The sequence below is a fragment of the Pagrus pagrus genome (assembly GCF_965226575.1).
Source record: "Pagrus pagrus genome assembly, chromosome: 1".
Lineage (NCBI taxonomy): Eukaryota > Metazoa > Chordata > Actinopteri > Spariformes > Sparidae > Pagrus > Pagrus pagrus.
The window spans coordinates 19,043,415-19,066,319 of NC_140185.1; the positions used below are offsets into that span (position 1 = coordinate 19,043,415).

Here is a 22,905-nt window from a genome sequence, read left to right on the forward strand (position 1 = left end):
CATTTGAAATTGCTTGACTAGAAATGAAAAGTAAAGTACACAAAGGCGTCATGAGATGAAGGGTTTTACTTTTTTTTTTTTAACCGTTTTAAACAATCAAAATGTAAAAAAAAACAAATCAAACAGCAAGAATCTGAACAAATGATGTGGACACACTGAGAAGGGGCTGCAATTATCTCATTTATCAAATAATGTACAGATTGTTTTCAAAATAAATTGACTATTTTGTCCTTAAAATATAAAAAAATGTCCCTCAGCCCAACATGAATTATTCAAATAGCTTACTTTGTCCCAAAACTTAAAAATATTTAAGTTACAATCATATATGGAAAAAGTAAAGTATTTAAAATCTCACAAATCTTTTATCATTTGGTCTTTAATAAAGGACTGTAAAATGTCCTTTCCACTAATTAACTATGTTTTTCACTTCCACACAAACACATAATTCATGTGAAGGGCATCTTCATCGATTTTACACATTAAAGTGTGTTTACATTTCTCAGTACTACTGCATTTGTAAAAACAAAAAAGTAGATCCAGATAAAGCTGCATGTGGCCTACAGTGATGTCACCCAGTGGCTAAGTTGCATTGTGGGTAATGGAGGCACCACGTTTTGAAAAGGAATACAAATGTTTTTTGATCATTTGTTTATAAACTGTACATAATGAGTCAAACAGTGTCATAGGAGTGCAATGCCAGACCAGTGGGCTGCTTTTCAATACCTGGCCTACATTACCCACAATGCAAATCAGTCACTGAGTGACACTGAGTCAGATTACATGCAGCTTCCTCTGGAGCCACAAAAGGCTTTATACTACTTTATTCACATGTGCAGTAGTACTCCTCAAAACCTGGTAACACTTTAATGTGTAAAATTGGGGGAGTTACCCTTTACACTATATAACATAGACCTAAAATAAGTAAAAGTAAAAATGAATAATAATGAATAATGGAAAAGAAGCTGTGTAAACTGTCAACCTGTCATCCTGCCAACCGACACTTCTCTCCACTAATGTTTCACAGATTTATGTACAAAAAATTACAAGAAACCTTCAAAAGATACGTGTACTGCAGGTTACTTTGTCTCAAAGCTGCGCTATTGTGCTGTCAAACAAGATTAAATCACTTTACTAGATTAAATGTCGGCTTACTGCCGCTTAAATCGGCTCAAAATATGATTAAACTAAAAAGTGGATGCCACCAGCTGATACTCACTTAAATGACTGGGATTAAGATATAGAGCAAAACATGTGATGGAGACCCTCTCAGAGAGTAACACTGATGACAGTCACCCAGGAGCCAGTAGGACCTGTTTCTGTCTCTCACTCTCTACACGTTGCCGTGAATATCTTCATCTCTCCGTCTTCAGCCAGCAGGCTTGTGTGAAAAGCCTTTTCAAAGTTCTCAGTGAAAGTCAGATCAGTCACAAACCTGACCTTGTTGGCCCAGATCAGAGTCGTTCCTGGTTTGCAGAAATGCTTCATGGTGAACAGGAGCTCGTCCAGGAAGTCGTGATGGTAGACCACATCAGCTGCCAGCACGTAGTCGTAGTGATACACGGATGTAGGGTAGGTGTTCTTCAGGTCGTAGCCCCAGGACAGAGCTGCCAGCTGGGGCGTGTGTCTGCAGCGGCCCCTGGTGTTCCTCATCACGTTGGCCCGGAGGTTACTCAACACAGCGGGTAAGTCTGTAGCTGTGACTGAAGCTCCTGAGGAGGCAGAAAGAGGACATCTCTCTTCACCATGTAACAGTTAAAGGACCATTCTGGAGACCTTTGTTAAGGCTGCATGTTGTGTTCAGGCTCCATTTTTACGCTTTTAAATGCAAGAAGTGACTTTTCCCAACTCCTTTGCCAGTTTTGCCTGAGTGTGAATTTTGTGCTTGTGCTCATGTATACGTTGTCTGAATTGAACTGGAGGCGACTCACCCAGCAGACTGGCCACAATGGTCACCAGTCCAGTTCCTGCTCCCAGCTCCAGCACCTCCTTTCCCTGCAGGTTCACTCTCTGCCTGTTGTTGTCCAGGAAGGAGCACAGAGCCAACGCCTGCAGGACGAAGACAAACAGACCTCTTACAGTGGTTTGTTAATGTTGCTGCAGGATCCAATTACTTTTATATCTGGCAATGTTTGTATTTATTCAATGTTTGCAGAGGCACTCACTGCTGGCCACATCACTGCTCCGTATGAGTCTATGGACTCATGAATGAGGATGTCCTGCCCTACGTAATGGTAGATATCTTTACCGATGCCGATGCTGATGCCCGGAGCCCAAGATAGTGCTCTGTCCCGCTGCACATGTGTTTGTTTGTCTTTAACAGGGGTGAAACAATACACAGAAAAAGTATGACTCGTTTTTGTTTAATATGTGAACCTCAATAACCTCACTGCACTGATAAAAAACAGTCCCTGCTTCTCTTCCTTATAAGTTCAGACCCTCAGCACCAGTGGACGAGTACGTCAGCCCTCTGGTTTAACTGAGGAGAGTCTTGGCAGTGTTGGCTTCACCACAGTTTGGCTTCACCGCCTCGTTTTACCATGTCTCACATCCCAAATTTAACTCTCGCCACTAATCTTGGCAGATACCTTAAAGTCCCAAGGCTGTTTGTTCACTTATCACTAGAAGTTGAGACGGACAGAATTAATTAAATATCAGGCCAACGGTTTATTTTTATATCACAGCAATGAAACACACTGCATATTAAAAGTTTGCTTCTCCTAAATGTATTATCTTACGTGCTGACCCTCCAAATGAGAAGTGGATAGCTAGCTGATGGAGGGATGTCATAACTCCAGCTAGTGGTACACAGCCATGAAAATAGTTTTTGTTTTAACTTGCACGGATTTTGAGATATACTTAAATGTATTCACTGCAACGCATGCTTTATATATCATTTGCATTACAATTAATGAAATTTGTTACACTTAAAACAAGACAAAAAAGTTTACAACCATGTGCTCTGAGACAGTGTTGCTTGAAGCTAAATGCTAATGCAGCCATGCTAAAAGCTCTATGAGACTGTTGTTTTGTACTTACAGTCAGCATGCTAACATGGTTACAATGACAAAGCTAACATTGTAATGTTTGGTAGCTATGATGTTATGATGCTACTATGTTCACCTTAGTTTAGCTAACATGCTAATGAGTAAGGGGAGCGTACCTATGTTCTCCGGGTCCTATGTTTCCCAATCGGGGAACCCTAACCCTAACCCTAACCCTAACAGCGGGGAACATAGGACCCTTTTTAAAAAAAAAAAGGTCCTATGTTCCCCGGTCACATACACAGCGGGGAACATAGGACCCGGGGAACATAGGGATGATCCCAATATTCCACTCAAAACCCCAAACATTCCCAACCCCAATCTTTTATGGCAATCCATACAATAGTTGTACTGATACAGACTGTTCTTCAAGTAGCTATGGCTGAAACATTTCAGTCTAGTCCAAAGCTGACTAACTGACTGACAGACATTGCCGTCCATATGGACAGAGCTCCTGCAGACAATATGTTGTCACCACAATGTCTATGTACTGAAGAAATGGTCCTCACCTGTGATGTCTTCGTAATCATCATCTTTGGAGGTTATCTCCTCCTCTTCATCAGACTCGCTTTGTTCTTCCTCCTCATCTCCTTTTTCAGGGTCCTCGGTTACACGATCATTTTCTTCACTTTCTTCTGTCTTGACGTATTGAAGCTCAACCTCATCCTGTTTTTCCTCCACAAGCTCTTCACTGCTGGTCTCATCCTCATCCTCATCCTCAGCCTCCTCCCTCTTTCCTTCCTCCTCCTCTTTCAGCAGATCTTGGACTTCTATCTCCACATCACCTTCTCCCTCCTCTTCTCTACACGTTGCTGTGAAGATCTTCATCTCTCCGTCTTCAGCCAGCAGGCTTGTGTGAAAAGCCTTTTTAAAGTTCTTAGTGAAAGTCAGATCAGTCTCAAACCTGACCTTGTTGGCCCAGATCAGAGTCGTTCCTGGTTTGCAGAAATGCTTCATGGTGACCAGGAGCTCGTCCAGGAAGTCGTGATGGTAGACCACATCAGCTGCCAGCACGTAGTCGTAGTGATACACAGATGTAGGGTAGGTGTTCTCCAGGTCGTAGCCCCAGGACAGAGCTGCCAGCTGGGGCGTGTGTCTGCAGCGGCCCCTGGTGTTTCTGGACAGGTTCACTCTCAGTTTGCTCAGGACGACTGGAAGATCTGTGGCTGTCACCCAGGCACCTGAGGACAATTAGGAAAAATCAACAAACCTTATGTAGATCATGTCTGTCATTTCTTCTATCTGTTACACTTGCATATCTTTTATTCTGGCATGTTTTGCTGTATACTTCCGGTCTTTGTCTTTTTTCTGCTTTTTTTCCTGCCTCTGTTCACTTCATTTGAACTTCTTACCGAGGAGCGCTGCTACAACAGACACGAGGCCTGTTCCTGCACCGATCTCCAGGACTGCCTTATCGACGAGACTCAGCTGTTCACGATGGGTGTCCAAGTAGTGACAGAGAGACACCGCCTGAGGGCAATAAAGATGAGTTAGAGTCCCGAAACATCACTGAAGCAGGTTCAAGTTATCAAGAATACGTATTTTTCCAATTAACTGTCGTGCTATTTATTTATAGTTGCTGAATTTTGGAGGTATCAGGAATTATTCCGATTATTATCAAAATCTCAAATATCTCCAAAACTCGACACTCACACCAAAACAATCTCGATGGATAAACAGCACTACAGGTAGAAGGGAAAATGTGTATTTTTGTGTCAGCCGTCACTTGAAATACATAAGAAGTATGACATAACCAGAGCAGCAATAACGAGATATAAAATGTAACTTTGTAGATTAATAAGTGGTTGTTAAGTTTCTCACACAGGCCTCAGGCAGAGTTGTAAATATAGTCTAGAGGCCTTATTCTCAATTGACACTGTAACACTGTGATTGTATCAGTAAACAGAGCCTCCAAACACAATAGAGTACTGACGATGTAATGGTGCGCACAGGTGCTAGATGTCATATTGAAGTAAATGAGGTTGCAAAGGTGGTACTCACCGCCGGCCATATCATGCCTGCATAGGAGTCAAGACCCTCTTCTATGACAATCTTCTGCCCAACAAAATAGTACATCTCTTTATCTATTCTGAGGAAGAAGCTGGGAGCCCAGGCCTGATTCTTCTGCTTCTGGACGGCTGATTCATCTGAATGATACACAAGTCAGACGCTCAGATCTCTGTGGTCTGACTTAACAATGAACTCTTGCATAGTTCATCCTACCCTTTTCCTCTTCTTGATGTTCTTTATCCCCATCTTCCTTTTCCTCTTCCTTCTCCTCTTCCTCCTCCTCCTCCTTGTCCTCCTCTTCCTCCTCCTCCTCGTCTTCCTCCTCACCGCTTCTCATGTAATTGGTTTCCTCCACAAAGGATGGGGTCAAAGTATCCATATAAAATCCTGTATACCAAAAAATTTCCCTTTTATGATTCTTGACATGCTTTCTTATCTTAAGTGAGCTGATCTTTCTTCTGTCTTTCATGTATTTGTCAAGAGGATTGACAAAATTTCATACAATTAAGACACTGTACAATTTTCTATCCATAGATTGTGATATTTTATATTTTGCATGATGTATTTTTGTCTATATAGTTAGAATTTTTTAAAGTGCAGCCCAACAGCCAAGCAAGCGAAATAAGGCAAAACAAGTCTGGCAGTACATGGGACCCAAAGCCTAGCATACTATCAAAGATTCTCCCTACAGATAAAACAGGAAAAACCTGGTCTACCTGTGACTTTTGACCTACCTGCTGCAGCTTTATTCTCCAGTGAAAGATCTGAGGAAAAATCGCACTGCATCTGGAGACCTCTAACTGGGAGGTTATAGAGGCTCAGCATCCTGTTGGACACACCCATCATCACCATCACAAGGGCATGAGGGTATTTTTAGAAAGGTGCCTGGAGAAATAAACACAGGCAAGATACGATGGCAGAGTGGACCAACATCAACACCAACCAAGATGAGCCAGCGAGAGATCCAAATACAGCAAGAGAGCGGCAGGAATGTCATGATACCAACAGCCAAGGATAATTGATTCCACAGTCGCTTCTGGACCACGACGCCTCTCTGATCTGCAACTTCATACTGAATCTACTGTGAATGAATAAAGTATGAAGAAGTATTTTCTTTTGTTTTAACTCAACTAAATGATTTCCATTTTTGTGATTTAGACAGATATTGCACATTACACCGGTAATGCATCTGTTTTATTTGGTCATCTTGCAAGTCTGCTGAAAATATACATGATTTGGGTTTGTCTGGAAAGCATCTTTATATAAAGCTCTTGAATGGGTGTGTTATCAACAAATATTTTAAAAATAAAAACCTTTTCTCTATAAAAATGATGCAAAAAGTCTACTGCATGTTCATGCTGCACATGCTTGCTTTTCCTGCAATGGCCTGAATTGCTTCACCAGACATGGGCCGTAACAGGATCAGGCTGGCATGCAATCCCCTTATATCTACCCTCTTAGAAAAGAAGGGGGCTCCTGTAATATTAACCTAGATTGGACCTCCCGTGGTTGCATTTAAACAGCCTTTGACCATGACGTATCACCCCCCCAGTTTCAGGTATCGTCAATCTAAACCCCCTCACATCCCAAAACTTGAAAACCGTCCAGGACCTCATGATAGTTTGACACATAAACGGGGAGTGCACAGTGATTAGGTCATTGCCAGAGTTTTAAAAGATTAGAGTTTTTAAGCTTGGTGACAGGCAGCGTCTGTCTGTCATTGAAAGGTTGTTTATTATCGAGCGGCTGTTGAAAGACTGGTCAAGTTAGCCGACATCTCCACAAGGCCGCAGACAGTGTTCAGCTGTTGACGATCTGTTTGTCTTGACAGTGATACACATCGTCTTAGCTAAGATCGCTGTTTCTCTTTAATCCGGCTCTTCATCCTGCCTGTGTGTTTGCAGCCAAACGACACATATCCACCATGTGAGGATTTAGAGTAATAAATTAGATATCGGGTTTAATAGGTCATGTTAATTAAATGTCTCTCTAACTTATTCTATCCAAGATAATCAAGCCGACTGGTGAGTTTACAAAATGTGCAAAATTTGCATGGGACATTGGTGTTGTCACTGAAGCTGCAAATACTGCCCAATATGTATGTGAGATTAAATTGACCTACTTTTAATTGTGGATATACATATTTCCTTATATACTCTATATGATTTTGATTAAGTGAAGTTATCATAATCAATCATATCTGGGCTTTTCATGCATGCCACATCGTGCAGAGGTGATGACGTAGTCTTGAAAATAATAACCCATTCTAACATTGTTGTGCTGTTTCTGTCCGACTGTAATGTGAGATTACCAATAATAAAAATTGATTGGATGAAAATCAAGGCAGTTGTATTTTGATGATCTGGAGTTTGCTTAGAGTTCAGTAGGTCAACAAAACTAAAAGTTGGCATGTCAGTAAACCTGTGAGGCTGAAATGTTTGGCCTGACACTGGGGTGCCCAGATATTTTTCTCTTGGAGGGCCAAAACTGAAAGTTAATAGTGGACCACAAGCAAAGCACCTGTTGTGTTGTATTAGGAAGACGCAAAATTATACCATACGGAAGCCTAGAGAGGCAAGTGAGAATAAAAATACTTTTTTAAGTCTAATCCTGACTGTTTTTTGTGTTTATGACACATTTCTATTTTTGCTTGAAACATCTGGTGGAAAAATACCGCACATGGGACATCCTTTAAGCGACTGACCGGTGATGTTGTTTTGGACATATAGTGCCAGTATTGACAGGGGTAAGGAGTTATGCCTTGTTTGTGTTTCTTATGTTACCAACCCCCCCTTTGTCATTTTCTTTAACATTACAAGATAGGGCATGAGTAATATACGTCTATACTTTAAAGCTTAGCTGTGCCTGCTGCTGACTGTTATCAACGATACCAGGTTTCATCTTGAACCATCATTGAGCGAGATTGAAGGCAATCCATCAGAAGTTACTGAGATACTGACATGTATACGTGCTTGTTGAAACTGGCACTTGTACAAGCAATAAAACTTGATCTTGTTGTCCATTAAAGTCACACAGCAACGGAGCTCCTAAATAAAATCCACGAGGTCATCAGAAATCCACTGGAAACATCCAGTCATATTTGTCCAGATTGGCGGTGCTGTGGGCTGAAGGGACCAAAACATCATAGTCAGCCAAGAACACGAGCATAAGACCATCCTTTAGTGTATCCAGACACATGGAGCTGCCGGTTTATTAAAGTTGATCTAAATGAAATGTAAAGCAACAGAACAGCAACAAATTAGACTGTTTAGCTTTTGTCGGAGATCGAAGTCAGTTGTCATTTTGTAGATTGTGGTGTTGTTAAATGGTGTTGCATTATACTGAATTGTCTCCAGTAAACAAAGATCACACCAGTAAATACTGGAAATAATATAAAATGTGTGTCACAGCTCGATATTGCGTTAAACATTTAGACATTGTTGAACGAGATCCACGTAGACATGTAACATTACAGAAAAATAAAAACATTTCCCTTCAGTTCCAGTGAATATTTATCGTGTGTGTTCGGGCAGCAGCCTCTCCTTGGTCCTTAGTCCTCCTGTCCTTCCTCCAGGCTCGGTACAGTTTGATACTCAGACTGGGGAGGTCGTACAGCTGCTCCAGGTGGAAGCGCTGCTGAAAGCGATCCACAAAGCTGTTCTCTGGGTCCAGACGAAAGCGCATGGCCCACAGGATCTGTGTGTTTTCCTGGCACAGGTAGTCAAAGGTGTCCATCAGCTCGTCCAGGTAAGGATGGGAGTACACCACGTCGGCGGCCAGGATGTAGTCGTAACAGTGTGTGGCACGTGGGAAACGCTGCTCCACCTCCTGCCCCCAGAAGAGCTCAGTGACCTAGAAACACAGATGTGTTAGAATGAATTCAGGATGAAGCCAACATATTTTCTCCCTTACTTCCAAATGTTTTCCCACTTTTTCATACTCTCTGGTTGTTTCAATCTTTGATATTGGCTGCACTGGAAACACGTAATGAGAGTAGTAGATTTGGTTAATGAGCCAAATATACTACAAGAAAAGCAAGAAAAACACAATGCTACATAATGCTGCTGATGGTTTTGTCAACACTAAGCACCTTGGCTGGATATTTGAATATATTACTTACGTTATCTGCCCGACATTATGAAACATGAATATGAAAACCTACCGCAGGGATGTACTTGCATCGGTCCTTAGTGTTGCGCATAACATTGTATCGGAGGTTCCCCAACACATCCGGTAGGTCAGTAGAAGTCACCTTAGCACCTGGAGAGAGACAGTGCTGCTGAGTGTTAAAGGACATGACATATAAACAGCATCAGAGGGGAAAATAAATAAGATTTAAAGTCAAAGAGGGAATTTAGACCCAGTATTAACACCTGTCCTGAGTGATCCAATCACAAGTTGACAGCTCTAAGCTCATCAGTTCACACCTGGCATTAAAGTGATAGTTCGGGCCTTTTGATGTGGGGCTGTATGAGGAATGTATACCTTGTCAGGGAGCAGGTACAGCTGTGCTTGTGCGAACAGTGTACGATTTAAGGGAATGTAGTGCCAAAGGAAAGGGCTGCGTGACGGTTCTCCACACACAAGGAGTGCTGCAGGTAACCTTGGTTAATCCTTGGTTTCACTTCCTGTGATCCTATCTCAATTCCCCATAGTTAAAAATTTGTTGTAGACAGCATTTCACATACATGTAGTTTCTAAAGTTTCTCCTAACTCCACAACTCACAAAATTGAGCAATTTTTAAAGGGAATCTGGAGATGAAAAAGCAGTTGCTTATATTGGTTAATGTTTACTGTATTTGTAACATTTGACATGTTCATCATCAGTAAAATGTTCCCTCTCATAAATTTAGTATAAATGCTAAACTGCTAAAGACTAGGAGGTAATGCACTCTTCAGACACGAAAACAGTGAAGGTTGGTACAGTGATGCTGCAACAAACTGACACTTTTAACCAGGAAAGAAACAACTCAATTGTATTACATTCAATGCCGAATTTCCAAGAAGGCACGAATGTTTTAGAATTTGCTGTATCCATCTCGTGAAGTTTTTTTGAGTTGCTCCTCATTCAACAACTCATTAAAAATCACATGATTTTTTAAGGGAGTCTGGGGATACTGGGGTAATGAGTTCCATGGTTAGTTGAAACAGTCTTGCTAACCTTGGCAGGCTAAGAGAGCCCAATGCCTAATGCGTCTCAGGGGTGTTCACGCTTGTAGCTGTCTGCCTGTGATCAGATCACTCAGGATGGGTGTTGATATTGGGTCTGAACAGCCTGAAAATGAGTGAAAATCAAAACAAGATCAAGCTTTCAAAGCTCATCAACTGATTGTTTTGTTTTCTGTACCTAAGAGGCTGGATACGATGGTGACGAGCCCAGTTCCAGCTCCCAGTTCAATCACATTTTTGTCCAGCAGGTTGTATTTGTCTCGGTTGGTCTCTAAGAAATGACACAACACCATCGCCTGTTGGGGGAGACACAAGTTTACAGTTCACAGGCAGGACTCAGAATAATGCTCACTATAATGATTGGGATTAATAGATTAATTTGAGCGTACCGAGGGCCAGAGTACAGCTCCGTAGAGGTCTGTGGACTCTTTGATGCGGATCTCCATATCAGAAAACTTGTATCCCTCCCAGGCCTCCGTTCCAATGAGAGAGGGTGAGAACTGCCGAGCCATGATGGCTTTGGCGAGCTCTGCATCCACAGCAGCACCTGCTTTGACACTCACAGGAGAGACAGGTATTAAAAAAAATCACGTTTATATACAAAGTGTGACATAGACAACACAAGATAGACCTTTGACATAATCACAGTCAGGTGTAACTTGTTTTTACTCAAAAACTGTTATACAGTACACATTGGTGACTGACCTCAGTTTGAGATGAAACAAAATGCTAATGAATTCTTTTGAGACTCTTTTCACGGCAGACATTTTGACTTGTCAAAGCAGGCAAAGCAAAGGTGGAGTTTATACTATTAATGGTCCAGTGCCCTGGTGTTGTGCATGCTCACTCATCTATTAACGTTGTTGGTCACACCTGTGCTTTTCGTGTTTTGACAAGTCATAATGTCTGCTGTGAAAAGGATCTATACCCTTGATTTAGAGAAAGTGGTGCATGTGTTGCTCATGCATCAAAGTGATGTGACTTGTCAATGGGAAAGGACTACGTAGTCATGCAGACATACAGTAGAAATTCAATGCAAAACCAACTGACTGAAAACACTTAATTGTTGAATTTGTTTATGAATTTGATGAGGACTACAGTAGTTCAATACAGAAGGGGTTGTGGATTATTTGGATTAAGAGGAATCTCATTCAACTGGCAGTAATCTCATGGATGGATATCTTAAAACATGTTCAAAGGAAATAATCTGTATCTTGGAGACTCTTGTGACTCGAGTCACTGTTTTGATTTTATTAATTTCACAAAATCTCAATAAACAAATTCAGTACTTATACTTTTTGAACAGGTTGGATAAATTGGTCAATAATATCCTTATTTGTACTAATATCTTTTCTTTTATGAGGACCGGATACGGTTCTTGGGTCGGGAAAACATAACTTGGGACTCGACTTGACTTGGCAAAGAAAAACTGACTTGGGACTTGCTTGAGACTAACTGACTTGAGTCAATGGCTGCCACCAAGCATGGAAGTAAATAAAATGGGGCTGCAGCTCATGATTATTTTCACTGCCGATTAATCTGCCAATTATTTTCTCAAACAATCGATAAGTTGCACGGTCTATAAAATGTCAGAGAATGCCCAGGATGATGTCCACAAATATCTTGTTTTGTTCACAGTCCAAATATATTCAGCTGACTGTCATAAAGGAGTAAAACATATATTTTTTCAAATGTAATTAATTAATAAATTTTCAAAAATCAAAAGTTAACGATTAATTTTACAGTTGACACTAATCGATCTGTCTCAGCTTTACAGTAAGAAAACATGTTTTTCTATTTTAATTTGGGTGAATCAATCCATTTACGATCCTTCCAGGTAGTCTTAAAACATCAACAACAACATCGTAAGTCAACAGGACTGCTGTAGTATTGTAGAAGTACTGGTAGGTGCTTCCTTTATCAAGCAGAAGAGTAATCATGTTGTTTTTCTTTCATATCACACTACAGGTAACATTTGATTCTCTGCCCTATAAATGAATAACATGAATGCCCCTCTGATCCTGCTGTGTTTGTTTGTAACATCATGCCAGTGTGTCAGACTCTAGCTATGTGTGTGTGAGCGCTAACTGTTACTCAGAGCATCCGACACAGCTTCAGTTACGTCAGAAGGCTCAGAGAAAAGGTCAGGGGAGCCCTCAGGGCCACAGTGCAAAGTTTGAAGGGGGTCAGGCTCAATTTATAGCTTCTCTCTCTCTCTGTCTGTCTCTCTCACTGTGTGTGTGTGTGTGTGTGTGTGTGTGTGTGTGTGTGTGTGTGTTTGTAAATATCTGTGCTGTATTTGCTATTAAGCAGAGATGCAGTTGTTTGCAGGGAGTAAATATATCAGCACAGCCTCGTGTCTCACAAGCTCTCACACTTAGCAGGAGTGATTTATGAGATTTAAATCTATCTTTGCATGCATAGCATGATTTTTAAACAAACAAACAAACAGAAACCTTAAAGACAGTAAGTACATAATTAGTGGCACTAAAATCAGAAAGAAAAATCTTTTCAGTTTTTGTATTACTTCAAATCCTTACCTTCTTTGGTGCTGGAGTCCTCCATGGCCTTGGACTGTTGAGTGTCAGTGTCAGTAGGAGTCCAAGCAGGAGGGCGAGCGCACCCTTAAAGGAAACAGTTGCAGCCAACAGCTGTTCTCGGTTTATGGTCCTTTGTATCGGGTCAATCTGGATCCAGATATCTAGCAGGCTGCCACCTTCTGCAGTTTTAAGTTACACACAAATAAAGTGTTTCCCAACTCCTTGTCCAGCCACCTCAACCCAGCCCTCAGCTCCACCAACCATTTCAAACTCTCTCCTGGGCATGCTTGAATCTCTCTGCAGTAAAACTGACAGACCGCAGCAGCTGTTGTCCCACTACTGACCTGGAGCTGAAGTGCCAAGATGGACGGCTATACGTCATTCCCCAGGCTGCTGTTCATCTTCTTCTGAACTGTATCAAGTTTATTTTAGACTCACTTACATAGTAATTCAAAGACTTGCATATTTGTGAATGTTTCATGTGACTTTAAAGGTGTAGTTTGTAAGAAAAGACCAAAATTTAAAAGTAGCTCCAAAACTATAGGGGGCAGCATAACCACCTACTGCTCACTATACTGCAGCATGTAGCTCAGTTAGCTGTGGAGCTAAGTGGCCTTATAAACTGACACTAATCCACCTGGATACAGCCAGACACCAGACTCGGACTGACCACAGCCTCTGACAGATCCCAGGGGGGTACAGTACGGAGGTGATTTACAGTTAGCCTTTTAACATCTCCCCGCTCCACCTCTATCAGACTATCGCCTCTTGTGGTACAAAGTGGTATTACTTAGACATCTCAGCAACAAAATACATAGACGTCTTTGACATAACGTCAACACTGTTGCTCCTGCACACTCTGTTGATAATATTAGTTTATTTAGACCATATCTACTGAATGGCCCCTTAAAATTTAACCCAAGACACAAAATGTTTTGTTGAATTGTTCCTCCATTATCTATTCTGTAAATTAGAAGGCAAATTATCTGAGCGTGCTCGAGTTTTGATTTAATTGACTTTCCAAACAATAGTTTCATACAGTTATTTTGAGTTAATCAGTTAGGGTTGTATATAGTTTCTTCAAAATAACAAAGATGTGGGTTAGGGTTCCCCCCAAAGGTACTTAACACAACATACTGGGTAGTATAACACTTGCTAATACCAAAGTATAGATGACCTAAGACAAAGAAATCACCATCTAGGAGTTTAGATGGTTTGTGAACCTCAGAGTCTTTCAGTGAGGTTGTGCTGTCTGGAAATACTGCCCTTTGTAAGAAATAAACAATTAGTGGTTTCAATTCTCAGCTAATATGTATATTTTAAAGATTACGTGAGGCAAATGTCTGCTCTCTCCAACTTGTTTTGCTAAAAAAAATGTATTTCCTCACGTAAAATGTCAGATTAATTCAGAAACCAGAGATTTTATTTTTGTATTCAAGGCAGAGGGACGATGAGTGGTGTGTACGCAGCAGCAGAAGGCGACTGAAATACAACCTGGAGGAAATTTAAGGGACGTGTGGTGCATGTGGAGCTGCAGCTGTCTCAGTCTCACATTTAACACATCAGCAAAACAAATGAACAAATCTGAGCCAAACTGACCTGTACTGTGGAAAATAATGACTTCCAAACACATGTCCCTCAAAGGTTTTATGCAAAATATTAACATCCTGGTACAGGTACAAAATACATACATACAGAAAAAACTCATTTCATTGCTGTTACGGTTCATGATTAATTTACACATTTCACATTTAAATATCATATCATGATATAATAGTAGCATGTTTCCCGCTTCATATCACCATAGCTTATAGAATTGATTATATTTGAAGTTCAGTTTTCCCCTCACAGCTTCTTCCCTCCTCTTTTGCCTCTCATGCTTCCTCTCCCTCTTGTGCTTTTCACTCCGCGGCCTCGTCGGCTGCCTTCGAAAACGGATCGGGCTGTAACCATAGCAATTTCACCACCACCATCACTGTCCTCACCCGAGCTGCTGCTGCTCCCCCTGGCCCTCTGAGGTGCATTCTTAGCAGATTGAGGAATCTTTACTGAGAGGACCTCTTGGCTGGTGCTGCTCACATCCTTCAGAGGTGTGAGAGGAGGTTCAACAACTACCTCCGACCCTAGAAACCCTCCTCGTGCTGCAGACCTCTCCCCTTCTCTCTCTCCTTCTCCTCCTTTCTTTGGACTCTTGCTTGCTGCTTTCCCTCTCTTAGATTTGGATGGGGATGGGATTTCCTCCTCACTGTCCTCCTCTTCCTCCTCTCCTCCCTCTCTCTCCTTTCTCTTCATGCAGGTGACTGCTCGGCGGAGTCGCTGGCTGCGAATCGCCTGCTTCTCCTGTTGCTCCATGCGGAAGAATGAGTCAATCCGCAGCTGAGTCTAACCCAAAACAGAGAGAGACAAGGTATAAATGATGTTAGACTACAAAGTGGTTTTATTTCCTCCATTACTGACTCAAAATCAGACTGGAGACGTTAAAGAAAGTGCGAGTATGAATAAAAAGACAGGGATTCTAGAAAGTGTGCTTGCAGGACACTGGAATGAAGAGACGATTTAATTTGGCAGTTTCTCCTCATTAACGCAAATACGTAGCTACAGCAAATCTCAATGTTGAGTTACTTAGTTGAGCTTACTACACACCCTGGTTGGGAGTGACAGGTTGAGGATTATCAGTTACCTGCTGGGTGTTGAGCTGCTTGATGACCGGCTGAAGAGTCTCCTCTGTCTTCCGACTGGTCCAGCCAAAACGATTCAGACAGAATGTAAAAGACTGGTTAAGGAAACTTCATACATTCATAATCATGCCCACACAAACACACGTGCAGACACACAGAAAGGATATTCCTTGATCATGTCGAGTTGTGGGCGTCCCCAGCTAAAGGAGCTGTCTGACTGGTCCACAGCAGGTTGCAGGTAAGCCTTTGCAACCGCAGGGTTGGGGAACCCAGGGTGCAGTTTTAGATCCCGCAGTTTCTTCTTAACCTTCGAGTCCCGAGGATCAGCCACCAGACGCTTTTTCTCCTGAACCTCTGACCACCATTGACTAGAGGGAACAAACAATGACCAGGTGATAATGAGCCTTTACAGAGAGTAATCATTAAAAAAAAAAAAAGTTTTTTTTTTTTAAATTTAGGGCATAATAAACATTTTGAAAGGATTTGAAGTTATACACTGAGTTGACCTTTATTCAACTGAGATAATACAGAGGCAAATATAAACCCTCAATTCATTTACAACTTTGAAAAATATGATTAAATGTTGAATAAATCAGCTTTAACAATGAGTTTATTCACACACTTGACCAAAATTTGACACTCGCAGTCCAGAGAGACTGGAGGGACTAAGTCTTAAAGATGTAAAGATGGACATTTAATGGAAAAGAGAGAAGAAGAAAAAATTCATGTAACCGCAAGCTGCCAGACGAAAATGTTAATGTTGTCAGAATAAATAAACCACAGAAACCAACTGTTTCTCATTCACACACACACACACACACCTGAGCTGTGTGAGAGGCTCCAAGCCCGGCCCAGGAAACTCATTCAGTATCTCCATGCCAGTCACATATCCAACCCCTGGCACGCCCTCTGTGTAGTCACTTCCCAGCAGGTAAGCCAGGTTTATCAGTTTAGTCCTGTCCAGACCTGAGAAAATGAAAAAAAAAAAAAAAAAAAAAAGAAAGAGTGAGAGAAGTAAAGTCTTCAGCATGCTGTCAGGTCAGTTTGCTGACAGCCCATTAATCATTACCAACACATACAGCTATCTCTGATATGTGCAATATGAACTCATCAGCTTCGCTGGGTAATGCTTTATCTTTATATAATTTCAACACCTCACTCTCGTATTTTAGCCAGAAAATAGCTAAACAACTTCACCTGCAGTACCCTGGCAGCTGCAAATGATTGAAAGAGTCCCTGAATAAACCTGCCACATGCACATAATGAATGTCAGGGTATCGGCAAGTTTCATGGAAAACAATTATCCTCGTTTCTCCTTCAAACAGGAGGCTGAAGTGATAACTGATTTGACTGAAGGTTTGTTGGGTGGCCCCCAAAACTATGACCTAGGGATTTTTTTATATGAACCTCAAAATGAAAGAATGAGAAAGAAAAATGAAGAGTGAAAAAATGAAATTAGCAAAACGTTTGGATACTTAACAGGAAGAGAAAATGCCAAATTCTGGCAAAAAAATGACAACAAAACACATTTTGCTAAATTTTGGCATCATGAATCAACATGGAGAAGGCTTTTTTTTTCTTTCATGTAATCCTTTAAATGTGATCTGTTCGTCAATGTTAACTTAGTCTATTAATGAACACCTAACAAGATATTAAATACTCTATAATGACCAAATATTAAACACACACACTGAAGGTGGGGACTACTGACCCAGTTGGTTCTGCAGGTCACTGTACTGGAAGTGTTCAACATATTTGTTCTGGCTGAAGAAGTTCTTGTAGACGTGTCTCCCTCCAAACAGCCACACGTCTGAGTCGTCTGTGATGGTCCCGTGAGTGTGGTCGGCGCGGTCGAGTGCTGCACACTGAGCCTCAGCCTCCATCGGCGCCACCAGGAACGGCACGCCAAACAGCTGCAGCAGCTCCTGATATCAGAGATGAAAACAGTGATCACTTAGAAAAGAAGGCAATATATGCACACGTCAGGGTTATACTGTCATTATGTGCTGTGTTTGGCTTCTTAACGACAGTATTTGCCAAGATTTTAAATTAGTTTTGGCTTGTAACCCTTTTTATATCAATCAGGCATCTGTAGTCATCTGAGAACTACCTTCACTCTTTAAAAGCATTATCAAAACAGCCAGTGGGACTAATTAAGATCAGGCACTTAGAGGTTTTACATTAGGTGGTGATTTTATGAGGGAGGAAAAAAGCTGACAGCCTGACATTCAAGACATTAAATTGTGCGAGTGAGTTGATACTGACTGTGTGGCTCTGGAAATGTTGGCAGAGGCACCACAAAGTAATGTAAACCCCAGTCGGTATAACACCTTCTCTGCGTTGACACTTGAGGGTCCAGTTACAACTATTCTCTTAAGAAAAGATGTGAGAGTGATACTGTATGCCTGTTTGGTTCATGTGTTGGTGTGATTTCATGGTGTCTGTCATTCACCTGGCTCTCCAGGTACATCTGTCCAGTGACGGTGTTCGCCATCCTCTCCTGCTGCTGCTTCAGCTCCCTCAGGCTGCTCTGCTCCGCCTGCAGAGAGCTCTCCAGAGCCTCCAGCTCATCCTGCAGCACAACATGCACACAGTCACTGTATCAGACCTCGCTTATACACTTCAAACTGCTGGACAGCTCAGCCTTAAGTCCTGCAGACAAGTTCAAACATGTCATCAAAAAAACATGTGCATTTCTACTTTTCATGCTGCTGCCCCGTGCAGTGTTTAAGTGAGAGGTAGATCAAAACTACATGGTGAATTCTTGTCTATATGTATGTTTCAAGTCCTGTGAGGTGTGTTTCTATATGTACTGGAAGAAAGCTAGAGTGACGTAAAAACTAGAGCTAGACTGATAAATTGGCTGAGCTGATATCAGCTTACAGCAGATATATCTGTGTACATGTTGAACTAAGCAAGTAACAAATAATTGCAAATCGGAAATAAAACAATTTTCTAAGGGGAAATTATGATTGTTAACATCATATTTATCATTTTAAACTCAAACATCAGCATCTGCCTCAAAACTGAAGTGGCGTATAAAATACCTTGACAGTTTTTTTGCCGTACTAAAGTAGAATTACCAATTTTATGGAGTGAATTCATCCAAGTCAGAAAAAAAACTGTGGCTAGTGGTATTACGTATCAAGGCTTTGAGATGTCTGCCCCTGACACTATATATAGACTTAATAGATCTAAATAGACTATATGTCTGGACATGTTTTTTGATTTACCACCAGAAGTCACTAGCTGACCCTTTAAAACAGTTAAAATAAGCATGGAAGTAGAAACTTCTTCTTGTGTATGTAAACAATATTTACCGCATCAAAGTGTTCCCATTCATTGATCGCTGGAGTGGATTCTGTCTCTGTTCTCTCCTTCGGCTCTTTCTCTTCAATCTGGCTCTTTTTAACCTCTTCTTCCTCTAATTTCGAATCAGCAGCCGGACTGCTGGGAGCCTCTGCTGAACTTTCCTCCGGTGTTTCTTCTTTTTTGGTTTCTTCTTCATGGACCTCATCTGAATCATCTTCGTCATCCTCTTTAGATTCTTCTTCTGACACCTCAATAAAGCTCTCTGGGAAATCACACACAACAAAGCACTTTTGTTAATATGACCTGACTGAAGAAATAATGAATGCATGTGACCTTTAATCAGCTATTACTGTACCTTCTGACTCGCTCTCCTCTCTGCCCTTCACAACTTCACCATTCCTGTTCTCTGCAGCTTCAATGGACTTTTTACTGCTCTGTTCTAACAGCACAGGATGACTTTCAGTCTCAGCACTGAGAGGTTTTCCACATATCTGTGGTTGAACCAGATCTTTGTTCTTTGTGTTCAATCCGTGCTCTGATTCTCTTCTCTCCAGTTTTCCAGTCAACTGTCCTTTCTTTGTCTCCTCTTCTGACTTCATCCCTCTCTCGTGAGGTTGTTGCAGCGCCGCAGAGTGAAGTGCTTTATTTCTCTGTCCAATCATTTCCTCCGTCTCATCTTCAGAACTACTAACTAACAAACTATCTCTCACATGTAAACTTTGGCCTATTGGGTCCCCCTTAAAATCTGCCTTTTCATTATTAGGTAAAGAGTTCACATGATCAGGTTCTGGCTCTTCCTCTGAGCTGCTGATGACCACTTGTGGTGCCGGATGATGAATTTTCGCCTGCAGTTTGGTGGGTGAGCGTGTGATCCGAGTCTCAGCAGCACCGTGCTCCTCCTCCTCAGTGAGAGCTTGCTGGATTGCCAGCAGGGTGCGTGGAGACATACCACCACTCTTCGTATCCCGGTCCACCTTCTCCTCATCCGAGCTGTCGTTCATTGCAGCCTGAATTGCCTTGAGCGTGCGAGGCGAGGGTGGTGACGTGTCTCCTTGAGACAGTTTTGAGACACAGGGTTTGGAGTCTTCTGAGGAGGGACTCTGTACTTCCTCCTCTTCCTCACAAATAGGTCGCCACAGGGGCTCAGGTCTGCCTACTACTCTTCTTTTGTTGCCTGACAGGAAGCCCCCTGACCAGGGTGCAGCTGCAGGTTGGCTCTCAGGGGCAGTCTCCTTCTTTTTGGAGCCTACGTAGGAAAAGTAGAGTGGTGTTTTAAATATAAACAAGTTTGCATTTTTAGAGTCATGTTGAAATAATAAGTCGCTTTTAGTAATGAAACCCTGTTAAAGGTTCAGTGTGCAGGATTTAGGTGCAGAAATGTAATACAATGTACATAATTAATACTGAATAAAATACTATGGCACATATCATCATGGATGTACATACCTTTAATTAGTATATAGTGGGAATGGTCTTCTGAAACCAGTCGGTGCGACTCCACGCTGTGACTCTGCTGCTCTCCGTCCTGTTCGTAGAGCTGTGGCGCACCGCCGGCGTTCCGCTGGCTCATCTCTTTCTCCACCCCCTCCAGGCGCTGGTTCAAATGGTTCCTCTGCAGCAGGCCGGCCAACTGGTACTGGGAAAAGTCCCCTGAATGCTAAGAGGGAACGAAGAGGAGTCTGTGTTGGAGAGGAGGAATCAGGCGAGTGTGTGAGTGTAAATGAGAGCAAAACAGTACCTCTGGGGGTTTTTGGTACATGGTCCGGCGTCTTTTGGAAAACTCCTTCATGTCCTTGAGTATCTCGTGTTTCATTTCAGGAGGCAGGCTGGCGAACTCCTCAGAATTGATGTCCACTGAGTTGGGTTGTCCGTACAACTCTCCCTTAAGTTTAAGTGAAAATTGTATCATATTGTTGTAATACAGCCAGAACCAGACAAGCTTTGATGCTATGTTATTTGGTGGTGTTTACCTGATACATGTGATTATTGTCAACCATCTCCTCGCACTCTTTTTCTTCCTCCTCCTCCTCCTCCTCTGAACTACAAGAACAAAACACATTAAAATGATTATACTAACAGTATTACAGCTGAAATAAATACATAAAACAAGGCACACAATTTTTTTACTTGGCACTGATGAAAGAAAACTTTATTTTAGTTAATTTGAGAGCTCTGTTTATGCAAAGGGAGCCATAAAAACAAAGCTTGGAGTGTCAGGTTCTGTCTTTACTGAGCATGGATGAGATGCTTTCCAGCCCTGTTTAACAAACAATGGATGTAAAACTGTAAATATTCTGACTGAATTACTCAACACTTTACCGACAATAACTAGGGAACAGAAACCTTTCCCGGGCCTCTGACCTGCTTTTTTCCTTCTCCTCTGCAGCTGGCAGGGCCGGTAGAACATACATGTCATCCACCTCATCTCTCCTCACACTGGAGAGGCTGGGGAGAGGATCCTTACTGTGGCAGGAAACAAGAGAGGAGACTTAAAAGGGTTACTACCAGAATAGGTTTACATGCTTTAATGCTCAAAAACACATCAGTTTTCTCATACTGTCTCATAATATTCCCCCTCTGTCTTAAATGCTTTGTTTTAGCTCCCGTCTCTTTAAGCCCCACCCTCCCGAATCCCCAGTCTGCTACGATTGGTCAGCTCACACATGTCTGACCCAGCATGGCTAACAACAGAGCAGCTGTGCTAAATCACTGAATACCTGCCAAACTAGCCAATAGGCATTAATTATGCAAATGTGTGACATGTTGACATAGTGTGATGTCACAAAGTCATAGAATTAAAGGCATGACTACTGAGGAGGCGTTTCAGGAGCAGTGTTTTCTGTGGGAGAGAGGAACTTCTTTTGGTGCAGACGTTGACCCTTTGAACTTTCAAGATTTCTTACATGCACCAGAACATACACAAAACACTGAAGGAAAGGAAAAAAACGAAAAAGCATAATAGGTCACCTTCAAGATAAAACCACCGAGATTATAATGACTCCAATGATCTATAGGTAGAGAGGGAGACAAAGGACAGGTGTTGTGTTTTCTTTGTCTGCACCTTACCTGCGGTCTCCAAGTGCAGCTTTGATAGCTTGTCTCTTCAGGAAAGTCTTGAGGAGTTTCTCATTGGTCTGTTTGGACTCCCGGCTCAACTCCTCTTTCCTCTGCCTCCTCAGAGCCTGCATGAGAGCGAAAGCCATGTCCAACAACAGAATACAGAAGAAGTGTCAGAAGAAGTATTCAAAATCAGATAAGCAGATGTGGATCTGGACGTACCAGAGTCTGTCTCTTCAGCAGTGGTGCCTCCCCATCAAACACAAACACTGGCCTGATGCGGAAGAAGAGCAGCTTACAGATGCGGTGGAAGAGAGTGAGGAGGTGGGCGTTCTGGACACTGTTGCCTTCACGGTCCCTCACCCCCTTCACTGCCTGGTTCAGCCATATACTGATGTCTGGAGGTGACCGGTTAAGGTTAATGCAATGGCTTAGCAGAAAGACAATCGGCTACATTTCTATCTCTGACATGGATGGGAAAGAAAGATGATAAATGATAGATAGACAGATAGATAAATAAATCACTAGTTATTCAGGATACCAACAGCAAGAATCTTTCCCTCCAGAGTCTCGGGGTTGATGGGTTTCCCTGTGCTCTCCAACAGCCTCCACAGTCCGTGCACTCCCATGATAACTTAAGTCCAGAACTCACCCTGAAGAACTAAAAGACCCGACTACAAGTTAACTGTGTGTAAATAATTTGAGCCTTTTCTTGTGTCAACTCCGAAACCGCTGGAGTGGAAAAACAACGAACAACATCATAGCGGTACTTTTCAACGTTTGCTGTAACGCTATTTTTTGTCCGTGGAGCACATAATCACTACGCATAAAGGTTCCGCTTCATGACTCATATTTAGTTGTAACACCATCGGCTTCAGGCAGCATCCGTGTTCTGATCTCTAATCGGTTTCACATTTAGTTGCTTTTAAAAGATTTACGCTGGAATAACACACCAACTGACCGGAGATCAGTTTAGTGGGGAGGGAACGGAACTGACAGTTATTTTTCGTGGGGGTTTATTTCCACGGGTAAAGACTGTCAGGCGTTCTTGTTTAACTCGACCAGTTCGACAAAATAGACATATTCAAGTTAATACGA

At 42.0% G+C, this 22,905-nt stretch overlaps 3 protein-coding genes across 5 annotated transcripts; all 3 read right to left on the minus strand.

Annotated features, from left to right (window-relative positions):
• Nucleotides 1-91: 91 nt before the first annotated feature.
• mettl21ca (methyltransferase 21C, AARS1 lysine a) lies at nt 92-8,101 on the minus strand. Its single transcript, XM_084362594.1, has 8 exons — nt 5,786-8,101; nt 5,265-5,438; nt 5,043-5,188; nt 4,394-4,511; nt 3,551-4,222; nt 2,163-2,311; nt 1,929-2,046; nt 92-1,709 (listed from the first exon to the last, which is right to left on the minus strand). Exons 1-8 carry the CDS (start codon nt 5,901-5,903, stop codon nt 1,324-1,326), a joined length of 1,881 nt encoding a protein of 626 aa, XP_084218720.1. The 5' UTR covers nt 5,904-8,101; the 3' UTR covers nt 92-1,323.
• A 128-nt stretch (nt 8,102-8,229) lies between these two features.
• mettl21e (methyltransferase like 21e) lies at nt 8,230-13,089 on the minus strand. Of its 3 annotated transcripts, none has more exons than XM_084362606.1 (5): nt 12,761-13,089; nt 10,610-10,767; nt 10,399-10,516; nt 9,214-9,311; nt 8,230-8,903 (listed from the first exon to the last, which is right to left on the minus strand). In XM_084362606.1, the coding sequence occupies exons 1-5, from the start codon at nt 12,783-12,785 to the stop codon at nt 8,547-8,549; spliced, it is 756 nt and encodes a 251-aa protein (XP_084218732.1). In that variant the 5' UTR covers nt 12,786-13,089; the 3' UTR covers nt 8,230-8,546. The 3 variants fall into 3 exon arrangements, with proteins under 3 accessions (XP_084218732.1, XP_084218731.1, XP_084218733.1); XM_084362605.1 differs by having other exon boundaries at nt 10,610-10,770; XM_084362607.1 differs by having other exon boundaries at nt 10,610-10,778.
• A 1,305-nt stretch (nt 13,090-14,394) lies between these two features.
• ercc5 (excision repair cross-complementation group 5) lies at nt 14,395-22,723 on the minus strand. Its single transcript, XM_084355608.1, has 15 exons — nt 22,349-22,723; nt 22,030-22,205; nt 21,817-21,932; nt 21,112-21,213; nt 20,721-20,790; nt 20,489-20,632; nt 20,197-20,407; nt 19,106-19,996; nt 18,759-19,012; nt 17,891-18,010; nt 17,150-17,363; nt 16,260-16,404; nt 15,604-15,806; nt 15,441-15,523; nt 14,395-15,142 (listed from the first exon to the last, which is right to left on the minus strand). The coding sequence occupies exons 1-15, from the start codon at nt 22,434-22,436 to the stop codon at nt 14,606-14,608; spliced, it is 3,354 nt and encodes a 1,117-aa protein (XP_084211734.1). The 5' UTR covers nt 22,437-22,723; the 3' UTR covers nt 14,395-14,605.
• Between the last annotated feature and the right edge of the window lie 182 nt (nt 22,724-22,905).